Source organism: Euleptes europaea, chromosome 1, assembly GCF_029931775.1.
Source record: "Euleptes europaea isolate rEulEur1 chromosome 1, rEulEur1.hap1, whole genome shotgun sequence".
Classification (NCBI taxonomy): Eukaryota; Metazoa; Chordata; class Lepidosauria; order Squamata; family Sphaerodactylidae; genus Euleptes; species Euleptes europaea.
This window is the reverse complement of record NC_079312.1, coordinates 95,760,653-95,774,052: the sequence shown is the minus strand read 5'-3', so window position 1 is coordinate 95,774,052 and position 13,400 is coordinate 95,760,653. Positions and strand designations below refer to the sequence as shown.

General features: G+C 48.6%; 1 protein-coding gene across 3 annotated transcripts in view; it reads left to right on the top strand.

The window, feature by feature from the left end:
* The window catches only part of ACSL6 (acyl-CoA synthetase long chain family member 6), a 100,756-nt gene that overhangs the window by 20,991 nt on the left and 66,365 nt on the right, over nt 1–13,400 (top strand). The window contains exon 1 of one of the 3 annotated variants that reach the window (XM_056854364.1): nt 10,159–10,260. The exons of the other annotated variants lie outside the window; for them this stretch is intronic. Within the exon in view, the coding sequence (XP_056710342.1) occupies nt 10,236–10,260 (25 nt within the window). The 5' untranslated portion in view covers nt 10,159–10,235. Of the gene's footprint in view, nt 1–10,158; nt 10,261–13,400 lie in introns of those variants that run through there. 3 annotated transcript variants of the gene reach the window in all.

Genomic DNA, 13,400 nt, shown 5'->3' with positions numbered 1-13,400 from the left:
CCTTCAGGAGATGAGACAGGCACAGGTAGAAAGTTGCAAGTGAGGGGCTATACGGGTTTACAGAATATATTGACTCCAGGGCACTGGGGCACTGGGGTTCACACTTATTGTTATGGGAAGTTACAAGCTTGGCATAATACAAAACATCAGACGGATCCCAGGAAGTCTGGTGCGGCTATCACACTTCCAAGGCCGCACCGGCCTGAGGGAGTACTGGCAGGAAGAACAGCGGGGGGGAAGATACATGGGCCATCAGGCCTGGCGCCTGAGACCAGAAGGTGTGAACTGCTTTTACGAGTTCACTGATAACACCGCAGGTGATGGAAAGCAGAGACACAAAGACAGAGACCCTCACATTCTGCCCCCCTTAAGGCCCCCCTCCGAGAGGACGAGGCTTATCGGGATAAGCGAGGTGGAATTCTCGGACCAAGCGAGGAGCTGCCATGTGGGGTGCGGCCACCCATTCGTCATGAGCGGAGCCAAGGTTTTTCCAGCGAACAAAGTAAAACAGTTTCCCTTTCTTCCATTTGGAATCTAAAACCTTGGATATTTCCAAATGGGTATCCCCTCCTACTACGGTAGGAATCTCATGAGCGGGAGGGGGGTGGAACTGGGGAGCTGCTACATAAGGTTTGAGGAGGCTTATATGGAAGACTGGATGAACTCCCTTGAGAGTCTTAGGGAGACTCAGTTCCACGGTAACCTCGTTGATCACTCTGGTAATGGGGAAAGGTCCTACATAACGGTCGCTCAGTTTTTTGCAGGGGCGAAGAGAGCGGAGGTTTTTGGTGGACAAATAGACTTGCTCCCCCACCTTGAGTTCCCATCCCGGAGACCGGTGTTTGTCTGCTTGTTCCTTGTACTTGCTTTTTGCCCTTTCCAGATTTTTGAGCAACCATGGCCAGGTGGATTTAACCACCTGAATCCACTCCTGAAGATCAGGGGTAGACTGGAGCTCTGGCGAGACGGGGGCAGAACCGAAAGGGCCAAAATCCGTCCCGTATATAACTTGGAAGGGACTAAAGCCGGTAGAGGAATGAGGCGCATTGTTGTACGCATATTCGGCAAATGGCAGCAGGTCGACCCAGTCGTCCTGGTGGAAATTTACATAGCAACGCAAATAACATTCTACTACCGCATTTACTCGTTCCGTTTGACCATCCGTTTGGGGGTGATAGGCGGAAGAAAGGCCCTGTTCCTCCACTCCCATTAACTTTAGGAAAGCCCGCCAGAATTTGGCAACAAACTGGACCCCCCGGTCGGAGAGGACCTTCCTCGGGATCGAGTGTAGCCTGAGGACGTGCGTGATGAACAGTTTAGCTAAGCCCTGGGCTGAAGGAAGACCCGCACATGGAACGAAATGAACCTGTTTGGAAAAGAGGTCTGTGATAACCCAGAGAACCGTTTTCCCCCGACTTGGAGGTAGGTCGGTGATAAAATCCATGGCGATGACTTCCCAGGGACGGGAGGGGTTCTCAAGCGGTTTGAGAAGCCCCGGGGGTTTTCCCATCCGTTTCTTGGCTGTGGCGCAGGTGGGGCAGCTGCGCACATACAACTCAACATCAGATCTCATACCGGGCCACCAGAATTGCCTTCGAACCAGGTGAAGCGTTTTTACGAAACCAAAAAGACCCGCTAGCCTGGCCCCATGTACAAGTCCCAATACTTCTTTGCGAAGGGAAGATGGGACATATAGTTTCCCCCCTTGCACCCACCAAGTGTTGGTTCGTTCCAAGCCAGTGGGGAGGAGATGGTGCTCCTCCTCCTGTAAGGAGGCGTCCCGGAGTCGCTGTTGGAATGCTTCCGGGATACCTTTGAGCGTAGGGGGGGTCTCCGGTTGGCGGGCTTGGGATCGGGTGGTGACGGCCAAGCCAGGGACTTCCCCTCGCTGTTCGGGAGTGAACAGGGAGTCGACGGGGCGATCGAAATCGTTGCGATACTGGGGAAGTCGTGACAAAGCATCAGCTAGGGCATTTTCTTTGCCCGGGACATGTTTGAGGGTGAACCGGAATTTTGCAAAAAATTGGGCCCACCGAATTTGTTTGGCATTGAGTTTTCTAGCTCCCTTGAGAGCCTCAAGATTCTTGTGATCTGTGCACACTTCGAACGGCAGCTCGGCCCCCTCCAAGAAGTGTCTCCATATGGTAAGGGCATGTTTGACCGCTGCTGCCTCCTTCTCCCAAATGGCCCAGTTGATTTCGGACTGGGAGAACTTCTTGGAGAAGTAGGCGCATGGCCTCAACCGTCCCCCCTCATCCCTCTGCAATAGGGCCCCGCCCATGGCTATATCCGAGGCATCCACCTGCACCACGAAGGGCTTGGTGCAATCCGGGTGAGCCAAAACGGGTTCGGATGAAAAAAGTAGCTTTAAACGTTCAAAAGCTTGCTGGCACTGGGGAGACCATTGCAGACGGGCTGAGGGGAGTGCGGCGCTAGCCCCCCTGTCCTTGGTACGCAACAGGGCAGTGAGGGGAAGCGCAACTTGGGCAAAGTTGGGAATGAAATTCCGGTAAAAGTTGGCAAACCCCAAAAACTGTTGAAGTTGGCGGCGGGTAGTGGGGGTTTCCCAGTCCCGCACCGCCTGGACCTTGGCGGGGTCCATTTCCAACCCTTGGTGGGAAATCACATACCCCAGAAATGTAATAGAAGGTTGGTGGAATTCACACTTGGACACCTTAGCATACAGTTTGTGCTCCCGCAGCCGCTGGAGCACTTCTCGCACTAGGCGCACATGTTCTTCCATGGTCTCAGAGTAAATAAGAATGTCATCGAGAAATACCACCACCCCCCGAAACAGTAAATCATGCAAAACTTCATTAATTAATTGCATAAAGACACTCGGAGCCCCCGAAAGTCCGAACGGCATGACCAGGTACTCAAACATCCCAAAACAACTGGAAAAGGCCGTTTTGGGTTCGTCTCCTTCTTTGATGCGAATGCGGTGGTAGGCTTCTACCAAGTCCAGTTTGGTGAAGATTCGGCCCTCCTTTAATTGTGCTAGAAGGTCAGGAATAAGAGGGAGGGGGTAAGCATTAGACTGGGTGACTGCGTTCAGTCTGCGAAAGTCAATACACAGTCTTAAATCTCCCGTCTTTTTCTTTACAAAGAAAGCTGGGGCTGAATAAGGAGCCTTGGAGGGGCGTATGAAACCCCTCGCCAGATTGACATCCAGATAGTCTCGCAATACAGTCTTTTCACTAGGGCTCATGGGGTAAACCTTTCCCTTAGACAGTTTGCCTTCCCCTACAATCTCGATGGCACAGTCCGTTTCTCTGTGGGGAGGCAGTTCGTCGCACTCTCTAACATCGAAAACATCAGTAAACTGCGAGTACTCAGAGGGTAATTGAGGAGAGACTGGGGCGGGGGACCCTACCAGTGCGGCGGCTGGAGTTCTGAGTACCCGTTCCTTGTCATGCAACCCACAGGGGTTTTCGGGGAAGGAAAGCACCCGTTTAACCCAATCAATGGAGGGATTGTGTCCCCTTAACCAGTTCATCCCTAACACCACAGGGGTTACAATAGGGGCGATGGTGAAATACAACCGTTCCCAATGTTCCCCCACGGACATAATCACGGCTGCAGTTCTGTGGGTCACAGGGCCCCGTTTAAAGTCACTCCCGTCCATTTGGGAAAAACGGAGGGGTCCCGGAAGCCGCTTGCGCCGGACACCCAACTTCTTGGCAGTTTCCTCATTTATCATGGTGCGGGCACACCCCGAGTCGACCAACGCGGGGACCTCTAACGGGGGACCCCCTTTGGGTAGGGACAGATGAACACGCACAAATACATTGTCCTCTTGGGCGCTTACCATCGGTGGAGCTCCTTGCACAACGATAGGGACGGTCTGCTGCGGAGCCCCCTCTACAGCAGACCGACGGCGTTTTTTGCCGGCTGTTCCCACTCTTCCTCCTCGCTGGAAGAGGGGGACGGGGTGGTGGCTTCCGGGGAGCCGTCCGAATCAAAGACGGTATTTGTAATCCGGGACCCCGATGGGACCGTAGAGTCGGATGCCCCATCCTGGGGGCGCGCGTGGAGAGCGGAGGGTGCGCCGGAGCGCCGGCTCAGTGGTCCACTTCTGCGGCGAGGCTGGCTGTCGGCGGCCGGTTTCGTCGGCTCGGTCTGGGTTTGGCGGGGGGGGGTCGGACGGCCTGAGCGAGAGGGGCATTGCGATGCAAAGTGACCCTTTCCCCCGCAAATCAGGCAGACGCCGGCCTCGAACCGCTTGCGGCGTTCCGCGGCCGAGAGACCCCCGCCACCCCCTTGCCGGAGTTCCCGGCCACGGTCACCTCGGGGCCTGGGGTCTCGCCCAAGCCGTTGCTTGGACAAGTTCAGGAGTTGTTTGCGATTCTCGATGTCAGCAGCATGGCGAACCCAACCTTCCACATCCGGGGGGTTCCCCTGCATGAAGGCCCAATGTTGGAGGTCTGGGTTGAGACCCTCCCTGAAACATTGTACTAAGGTAGCTTCACTCCAGTCCAGAATTCGGCTAGCCAGTGACTGGAACTCACTTGCATACTGCGCCACCGACTTAGCCCCTTGGCGCAGTTGCATCAGGGAGGCTTTAGCCCGCTCACCCAGAGTCGGGTCCTCAAAACGGTTTCGGAGTGCTACCATGAACTCGTCCAGGGTTCGCAGCACCGGCGAGCGGAGTTCATACTGCAACACCATCCAGGCAGCCGCCTCCCCTTGCAGTAAGGAAGCCACGTACTGCACCCGGGACTCCTCAGAAACGAAGGTTCGGCCTTGTTCCCGCATAAAAATGTCTACTTGGACCATAAAAAAGGTCAACTGGTCTCCCGACCCGTCATACGTGACTTTCAGGTCCCGACGGGCCGGGGGGGCAGGGGTTGCGGGCGGAACTACCGGCGCCCCGTCTGGGGGAGCACCGGCTGGAGGTTGCAACTTCAGCGCATCTAGGGCCGTGGCCATCTCACCCATTACGCGTTGCATGGTCTCCATCTGCTCCTGCATAGTCCGGCGGTCTTCCTGCCACTGCTTTCGTTCTTCCTCCATGAGGGCCTCTTTGCGGGCCGGGTCCCCTTCGAGTCCCGTGCTGGGGAAGGCCAACCGGCGATCCTTCGCCGCAGTCCGCGAGAGCGACCAGCCCTTGGGAGAGTCCAGCCAATAAGTAAGCCCCCGGGGACGTTCGTCCCGATCTTGGTCGGGGGCGCGACCCTTCGGTTTCTTTGGCTTGGCTCCCTCCTCCTTCGGGTCCGGCTTCTCCGGCTCGTCCGGTTCCTTGGGGGCATCGGGGTTAGGGGTGGTGTCCTCGTCGGCTGACATTCTGTCCAAGGCGGTACAGCTGCAGTCCGAGAGGCAAAGACTTGCAACTTAATGTGAGAGATCCCCCTCTCTGAGTTTGCTTCTCCAAATCAGTTGCTCAGACGTTGATACAGAAACAATAGATTTATTGAAGCCTTCAGGAGATGAGACAGGCACAGGTAGAAAGTTGCAAGTGAGGGGCTATACGGGTTTACAGAATATATTGACTCCAGGGCACTGGGGCACTGGGGTTCACACTTATTGTTATGGGAAGTTACAAGCTTGGCATAATACAAAACATCAGACGGATCCCAGGAAGTCTGGTGCGGCTATCACACTTCCAAGGCCGCACCGGCCTGAGGGAGTACTGGCAGGAAGAACAGCGGGGGGGAAGATACATGGGCCATCAGGCCTGGCGCCTGAGACCAGAAGGTGTGAACTGCTTTTACGAGTTCACTGATAACACCGCAGGTGATGGAAAGCAGAGACACAAAGACAGAGACCCTCACAGTTAGGCTGTATTGTGTAAATACTTTTCAAAGATATTGGATGCACACCCAGTAGGATACTGACCAGGTTTAAGGTAGATAGAAGTTCCAAAAGGCACAGAATTGGTGTATGGACTGAAAAGTAAGAAGGCAGCCCAGAGCTGGAAAAATTGGTGGTGATAATTTTGTGTTGGTCACACTTTTCTCATTTCCATTGCTAATTTGGAGGATGGCATATATAGTTCCGTCTCTAATTCCAGTAGGGAGGGATAGTTTAGACTTTAAGATTAACATTACTCAAATCTTGGGAACATCCTATTCCTTTGCATGCTTTTATTTTCACCTTCTTTGTCATACAAAAACTGCTATTTCCTTTTCTGTTTCAAAGCTAACTATGATAAGCATTACATCTGTGTGGATGGTTCAGCTAATATTCGTAAGTTGTAAACTATAATTCCTCAACTTGGTTAGAGGCAAGCTGTGGTTTGTGGTAATTACAAACAACAAAAGTGTTAGCATTAGGATACAACCAGCCTTAGTTAGGTGCAGACATTAAAGGGAGGGGAGATTTACATGGAAGAGGAATGGGAGTGAAGAACCCTGTAGTGCTATTAATCTCTAAAAAGGCAGGGTACCACACAGATGAACTGTATCTTTTCCCCTTGGTTTTCCTTGAATACATGGTCATCAAACATACGTGTACTACTTAAATGGTTTGGAAAAATCTTTTCAAAGCCATAGGCCTGGCAAAGCTACTCCTTCCTACAATGAAATAAAATAATTGTTTATATTTTGTATATTTTTCTAGTTTGAAGCTTCCACAATCTATTAATTATCAAATATATTGTTAGCAATGCTTAGATGTAATAATTAACAGAGGCATCTGAAATGTATTATGACAAATAGTTAGAAGGTCACTTGTTTGCTAATTAGGCTTGTCCTCTAATTACAGAATACTTGATGCAATTAAATAGATACAGTCAATCGTTACTGAATCTATTTGCACATATTATTTCTGAAACTTTCCCATTTATTATTTTGGCTTGTGGTTTATTTTTTTGCTGGCAAAGAATAAGGCCTCTTTCACATACCCATCTTGGGGATTATTTTGGTTGGACCCTTTTTGTGATTATTTCTGAATCAGTTGTCCATTTGTCAGAAAGTTCATGTCAGGTGGAAATATGCCAGCATCAGGATGGGAAATATATTAAGCCCCAATGCAGGTGAGTGTTTTAAAAAAAGCAAGGACTAGGACAAGAGCAAAAAAGCCTTATTATTAGTTTTGCTTTTACAGATGTATCTGAAGATGTGTCTGATGAAACGTGTACATTTTTTATTGAAGGGAGTGGTTCAGGAAAATGCGAAATATTGGAGAAATTGAAATACATACTCTACTTAAATCTAAAATTATTTTACTGCCTTAACCACCTAAAATTCATGTTAGTCTACAAAACTGTACTATGTGGAATAGTTGAGAAATTTGAAAGTATAAATTCCTTTATTTTTGTCAAAATTTCAAATACCGCTGCACCCTTTACTAGCTTAGCACTTGCATCGGGGCAGCACAATCCTAAGGGTAGTTCTGGCATGGCTGGGGACGGTACAGCCAAGCCACTTCCTGATCCATTTCCTGTGCCGAGGTGAGCAAGCCAATTGGGAAATTCTCCCAAGCCCATGAACAGCTCTATGCAGTTCCATGGGGCTACACCACCATTTTTGCAGGCGCAGGTCTACAGTGGCAAAAGGGAACATTCCCGGGGTGAAAGGGCTTCAAGAGCTTACTAGTGTCACCCTTGCCCCCAAGAACACCCCTTTGGTGCCAGTGTGAGCCTCTGTGCTGAAGGAGTGCTGCCGCCGAAGCTGCGCCAACACTCATGCATGGCACTGCTGCTCCACTCCCTGAAACCAGCGTAAGTGGCTCAGCGCTGGCATTAGTGCCCATTTACCGTATTTTTCGCTCCATAGGACGCACCGCTCTATAAGACAAACCTAGTTTTTAGAGGAGGAAAAAAAGGAAAAATCCTGTTTTCCTCCTCTAAAAACTTGTCTTATGGAGCGAATGCCGGCTGGGCACGTGCGCATCAGGACGGCGCGAGCTGGCGTTCCCTGCCCCGATGGCCACCTGGGAGGCGGGCGGGGCGCACAGAACCGGCTCGCGTCGTTCCAGCGCGCCCAGCCAGCTCTGTGCGCCCCGCCTGCCTGCCAGCTGGCCGTCGGGGCGAGGAAAGCCAGCTCGCTCTGGAACGATGCGAGCCAGCTGGGAGGCGAGCAGGGCGCACAGAGCCGGCTGGCCGCGCTGGAACGACGCAAGCTGGCTTTCCCCGCCCCGACGGGAAGCTGGGAGGCGGGCGGGTTGCACAGAGCAGGCTGGGCGCACTGGAACGGGGCGCACAGAGCCGGCTCGCGTCATTCCAGCACGCCCAGCCGGCTCTGTGCGCACATTCGCTCCATAAGACGCGCAGACATTTCCCCTCACTTTTGAGGAGGAAAAAAGTGCGTCTTATGGAGCGAAAAATACGGTACATGGCGCAAGTGGCACTAACACCAGCACAGGGGTCATGCTTCTTTCTTTTCTTTTGCTGTTTTGTTTATTATTTGACAACCATATAGTTGCAGATCCTGGTAACTGCATTACTCCAGGGTCTCACAGTTTGCTTCTCTCTTAGTCAGGGGAGACTTCTCCTAGCCAGGAGTCTCTCTCAGTCAGGAGACTCTTCTCTTCCATTGCCTTTATCTCATGCCAGCAAAGACCTCCCCAATTGCCTTATCTCTCTTGTTCACCTCTTCTCCTAGCTGTGCTTTCGACCTATCCCTCCTGTCCAGTCTCTAGTGCCTCTTGCTTTTCTGAATCCAGCTTGAACATCAGGCATTTCTCGTTCCATATATTGTAACAGCCTTTGCTGTAAGATTTTGAGCATCACTTTACTTGCGTGAGAAATTAATGCAATGGTCTCATAGTTGCTGCAATCTTTGACATCTCCTTTTTTGGGAATTGGAATGTAAATGGATCGTTTCTAGTCTGTGGGCCATTGTTTTGTTTTCCATATCTGTTGGCATATTCTTGTCAAGATTTTGATGGACTCCATTTCTGTGGCTTGGAATAGCTCCATTGATATCCCATCTGCTCCTGGTGATTTGTTTCTCCCCATTGCTCTCAGTGCAGCTCTCACTTCACTTTCTAAAACTGTAGGTTCTTCTTCAAAAGCTTATTGGATGGAATCTGTCATCCTTTCATCTCTTCTGTATAATTCTTCAGTGTATTGTTCCCACCTTTTCTTTATTTTCTCCTGTTCATTTAATGTATTTCCATTCTCATCATTCAGCATGCCTAACCATGCTTTAAATTTCCCTTTGATTTCTTGAATCTTGTGGAACAGATCTCTTGTTCTTCCTTTTTTATTCTCTTCTATTTTTTTACACTGGTTGTTATAATAGTTCTCTTTGTCTCCACGTGCGAGTCGCTGGAACGTAGCACTTAGACTTTTGATTCTGTTTCTGTTACCTTCTACTTTTGCTTCTCGTCTATCTTTGGCAATTTTAAGAATTTCCTCAGACATCCATCTAGGCTTTTCATTTCTATTGGGTACAGGAATAACCAGTTATAGATTCACCTAATAAGATCCAAGCCACATTTTATCAACTTGTCAACAAGAATATTATGTGGAACCTTATCAAAAGTAACTTTCTCAAAAAAGGAGATGAGGTTAGTCTGACATGAGTTGTTCTTGTGAAACCCGTGCTGGCTGTTAGTAATCACAGCCATCCTTTCTGAAGGGTCAAGGGCTGACTCTCTGATGATTTGTTCTAAAACTTTTCCAGGTATAGATGTGAAGCTGGCAGGTTGGTAGTCACCTGGATCCTCCTTTCCCCCCTTCTTGAAGATGGGGACAACATTTGCCCAACTCCAATCTTCTGGCACCTCATCTATATATATCTTTGAATTTTCCAACCTATTTTCCCTGTTTGGAACTGGATTCTAAATAAAATTCATTGATTTGTTTGCTGTGGTGGTAGACTTAGTTTTCTTAGGCTGACAGTATTCTTCAAGTAGGCTAAACATTCAGAATTGGATCAGTTGAAATTAACCAAAGCCTATTCTGTGCTTTACAGAGCTGGGGGGGAGGGGGTGGAAGTAGATTCACAGTATGAGCCCGGCTTTGCTGGGGAGGGTGGGATATAAGAGCGAAAATAAATAAATAAAACTATATTTCCAAAAGGGAACAGTGGAGTCAGAGAATGATGTCAGGACATCTGTTCCCAGGGGGAACTGAATGTATCCAAGAGGTGATCCCGTAAGCCTTTCAGGGACTTGGGAGGGTGGAGCTTCTATTGTTCTTTCCAGTCTTAGTAACAGTGGAGTGATGTTGCAGTCTTGAAGGAACTTGCTTCTCTGTGTCTCCCTTGCTGCTGCTGCTGCTGCCACTGCTCCGTTATGGGATTCAGGAAGAGGTAGCTGTGAGTCGAAGGATATGTTTGGGTGTGGGAATGCCACAAGCACTTTTTGGACCAAGTAAGTAACAGTGTTTGATCTGTTGTGTTTTGGTGGGCAGCTAAGGATTCAGTACAGGAACTCTTGTGCTTGAGTGCTAAAGCTATTGCATTGCAAAAATGAAAAACCTAATCTAGGTTACTAGATTTTTTAAAAAATACATCTGTTTAAGAAAAAATAAAGGGAGACCAGAGGGCAAAGTCCTTCTTCTTGTCAGAGGGCGCACATTGTTAATATATAGGAGTTGCTGCTACAGAAACCTTACCTCAAATTGTTCTCCTGTTCATATCACCAAGTGCCAGGGACACACATTGAAACTTATTCAGCACAGAAAGCCCAGAGAGTCTACTGAAGCGCTTTATGTGTTGAGCATAGTTTTTTCTGAAAAAGAAAGAAGATCATATAATGTGTAGATGATCATAACAAGACTTGCAAACGTTAAAAGTAAGCGGTCTCGAATAAATGATTTAAATAATTTGAAATGATGTAAAATGGATTCAGACAAATAGTTGATGCGTTTGACCTACTTTTGGGAAGTATATTGCTAATGGTTTAAAGATCCTGGTCATATTAACCTACATCTCTCTTTCCCAGCCACATGCTGAGAGACCTGTATGTAAACAATAATTTGAGGGAGTAAAGCTACGAGCAAACTCCAATTATAACCATGGAGTCAAGCAAATATTCGTATTAGCAATACAATTAACAACACTAGAATAATACTTCTACTGCTGTAGATTGGATTTTTTCCCCTAACAGACCAACACAGTTGCTTATACAGTTTTTGCTAACTGGAGATTTTCTCTTAACTCAGGAAAGCAGTATCAGGCTGTAGCTTTTAAGGATTTGAAAAGCTTAAGCTGTAGCTGAACATTTCACCAAGTGGACAGCTTCTGGCCCTGGCCCCTTTAGACTGAGATATTTGGAGGCAATAAACGCTTTGTTTCCTATGCTCCAGTTTATTCAAACATAAATGAACAAAGGCCATTGTAGTTCAGGTCAGCCTTTTCATGTTTATGCAGCCAAATAGATTTTGACTTTCTATTGTGTACCACAGGGAAGACTGTGAAGCTTGAGTTGAAAATCTGTGTCAGTACAGAGAATTTTAAAAAATGTTTTGCTTCAGGGGGAGTGTTAATTCTAGAAAATGTAAAGTTACATTTGGTAGGTCAATGTTGACCAGTAAACTCTGATTAACAATAGAAAACACTGGAGTGCACTTTCGATAGCTAGCAGCAAAGGCATATTACAGAATTGAATTTCTTACTTGCAGATGTAATATTTGAAGTTTGTTTACAATGAAAAGCCAGCTCTGTGTTGCCCACAAATATAGAATGTCAGAGAATAGGATTAGAAATGCATATTTTACGGTTAATTTTTGAAATAGTGCATTCATTTGCACACCAAGCTATAACAGTAAAACGGCTTGTGGGAACATCTGATAGAATTTGCAATAGTTTCACAATTCTATTGGCTTCACTGAGATTTCTCCTTAACACAATGAGAGGATGGCTGAATTTACATGACAAACTGCTGGTCCCAGGAGCATCTTGGGGAAGACTAACTACAGTGTTATACAAAATCTACTTCTTCAATCGGACATGACTTTACAGGCTGCTTTTGGAGCCAACAAAGGAGTAACCCTCCAAAGTACCTTTTATTGAACCTGTGCCCTACCTTCTTTGTCATGGAATGGTCATGAGAACCATCTGATGGTACTAGATTTTTGCACCATTCTTTTCCATGAGCCACTTGCTGCATGTAAAATAGCAGGATGAGTCCCACCGTTTTAAGACCTGTTTGTCTCTTCCATTGAAATAAATGTGGCTTAAAGATGCTTAACTATGGCTTGATCATATGCCAAGTTAGCAATCTCACGTGTGTTTAAAATTGGGAATAGTGTCTAACATCAAAAGTACAAGCTAATGGTTACACTCTGTGGGGAGGTTTTAAATGTCTAGACTATGTCTCTTGAGGTTTCTTGTTTAGATACTTAATCTTAGATACCTACTTTTAAATAAATTTGATGGGAAGTAACTTCTGTTGATTTCTGCAGGGTTAAGAGAGTTTGGGATTGCTGTCTTGGTTTAAAGCAGGGATGGGGAACGTCAGGCCCGCGGGCCGTTTACGGCCCCCGAGGCCATTTTCGGTGGCCCCCGGGAGCTCCAGGGCTCTGCCACAGAAACACAGCGCAGCACGGCCCTCCCTGAAGCCGCAGCATGCAGGAACGCTGAGGCCCCTTTAAACCCCCTCTCGCCGATTGTCAGCTGTTAATCGGCCAGAGCAGGGGGGAGGGAGAAAGACGCTTCCCCCAAGCCGGGAAGGTGAAGCGTTCCTGCACGTCGCGCCACAACAATTTAAACCTCTCTCACCGCTGAGGGAGGGGGGAAGAAGAGGAAAAAGCCAGCCACTCCCGGCGGCGGAACATGCATGTGGCAGCTGATCAGGTGGAGGACTTTTGTGCCCTGAGGGGGGAGGTGGGAAGGCCCGGTTGCATGGAGCCGACTGTGTGTGTGTGTGTGAAGGCTTTTCTCTCTTTTCTTCCTTTTTCTGTCACTCTCTCTCCTATTCTTTCTCTCCTCTTTTTCTGTCTCTTTCTTTCTCCCCCTCTCTATTTTTCTTTTTTCTCTCCTTCCCTTTTCTTTCTTTCTTGCTTTCTTGCTTTCTTGCTTTCTTGCTTTCTTGCTTTCTTGCTTTCTTGCTTTCTTGCTTTCTTTCTTGCTTTCTTTCTTCCTTCCTTCCTTCCTTCCTTCCTTCCTTCCTTCCTTCCTTCCTTCCTTCCTTCCTTCCTTCCTTCCTTCCTTCCTTCCTTCCTTCTGCAGATTGACTGCAGGCTGCAAGCTGACCCCCCTGGCACCTCGTTTGCCTGGGCCCACTGCTGGCTGCCCTCCCACCTGGGAGGAGGGGGAAGACCTGGGGGAGCAGAGGCACCTTCCAAGCCTTCTCTGCATAGCCTCCCCTAGGGTTGCCAACATCCAGGTGGTGGCTGGAGATCTCCTGCTATTACAACTGATCTCCAGCCAATAGAGATCAGTTCCCCTGGAGAAAATGGCCACTTTGGCCATTGGGCTCTATGGCTATGCAGTCTTCCTCCCCAAACCCCGCCCTCCTCAGGCTCCATCCCCAAAACCTCCCGCCAGTGGTGAAGAGGACCTGGCAAG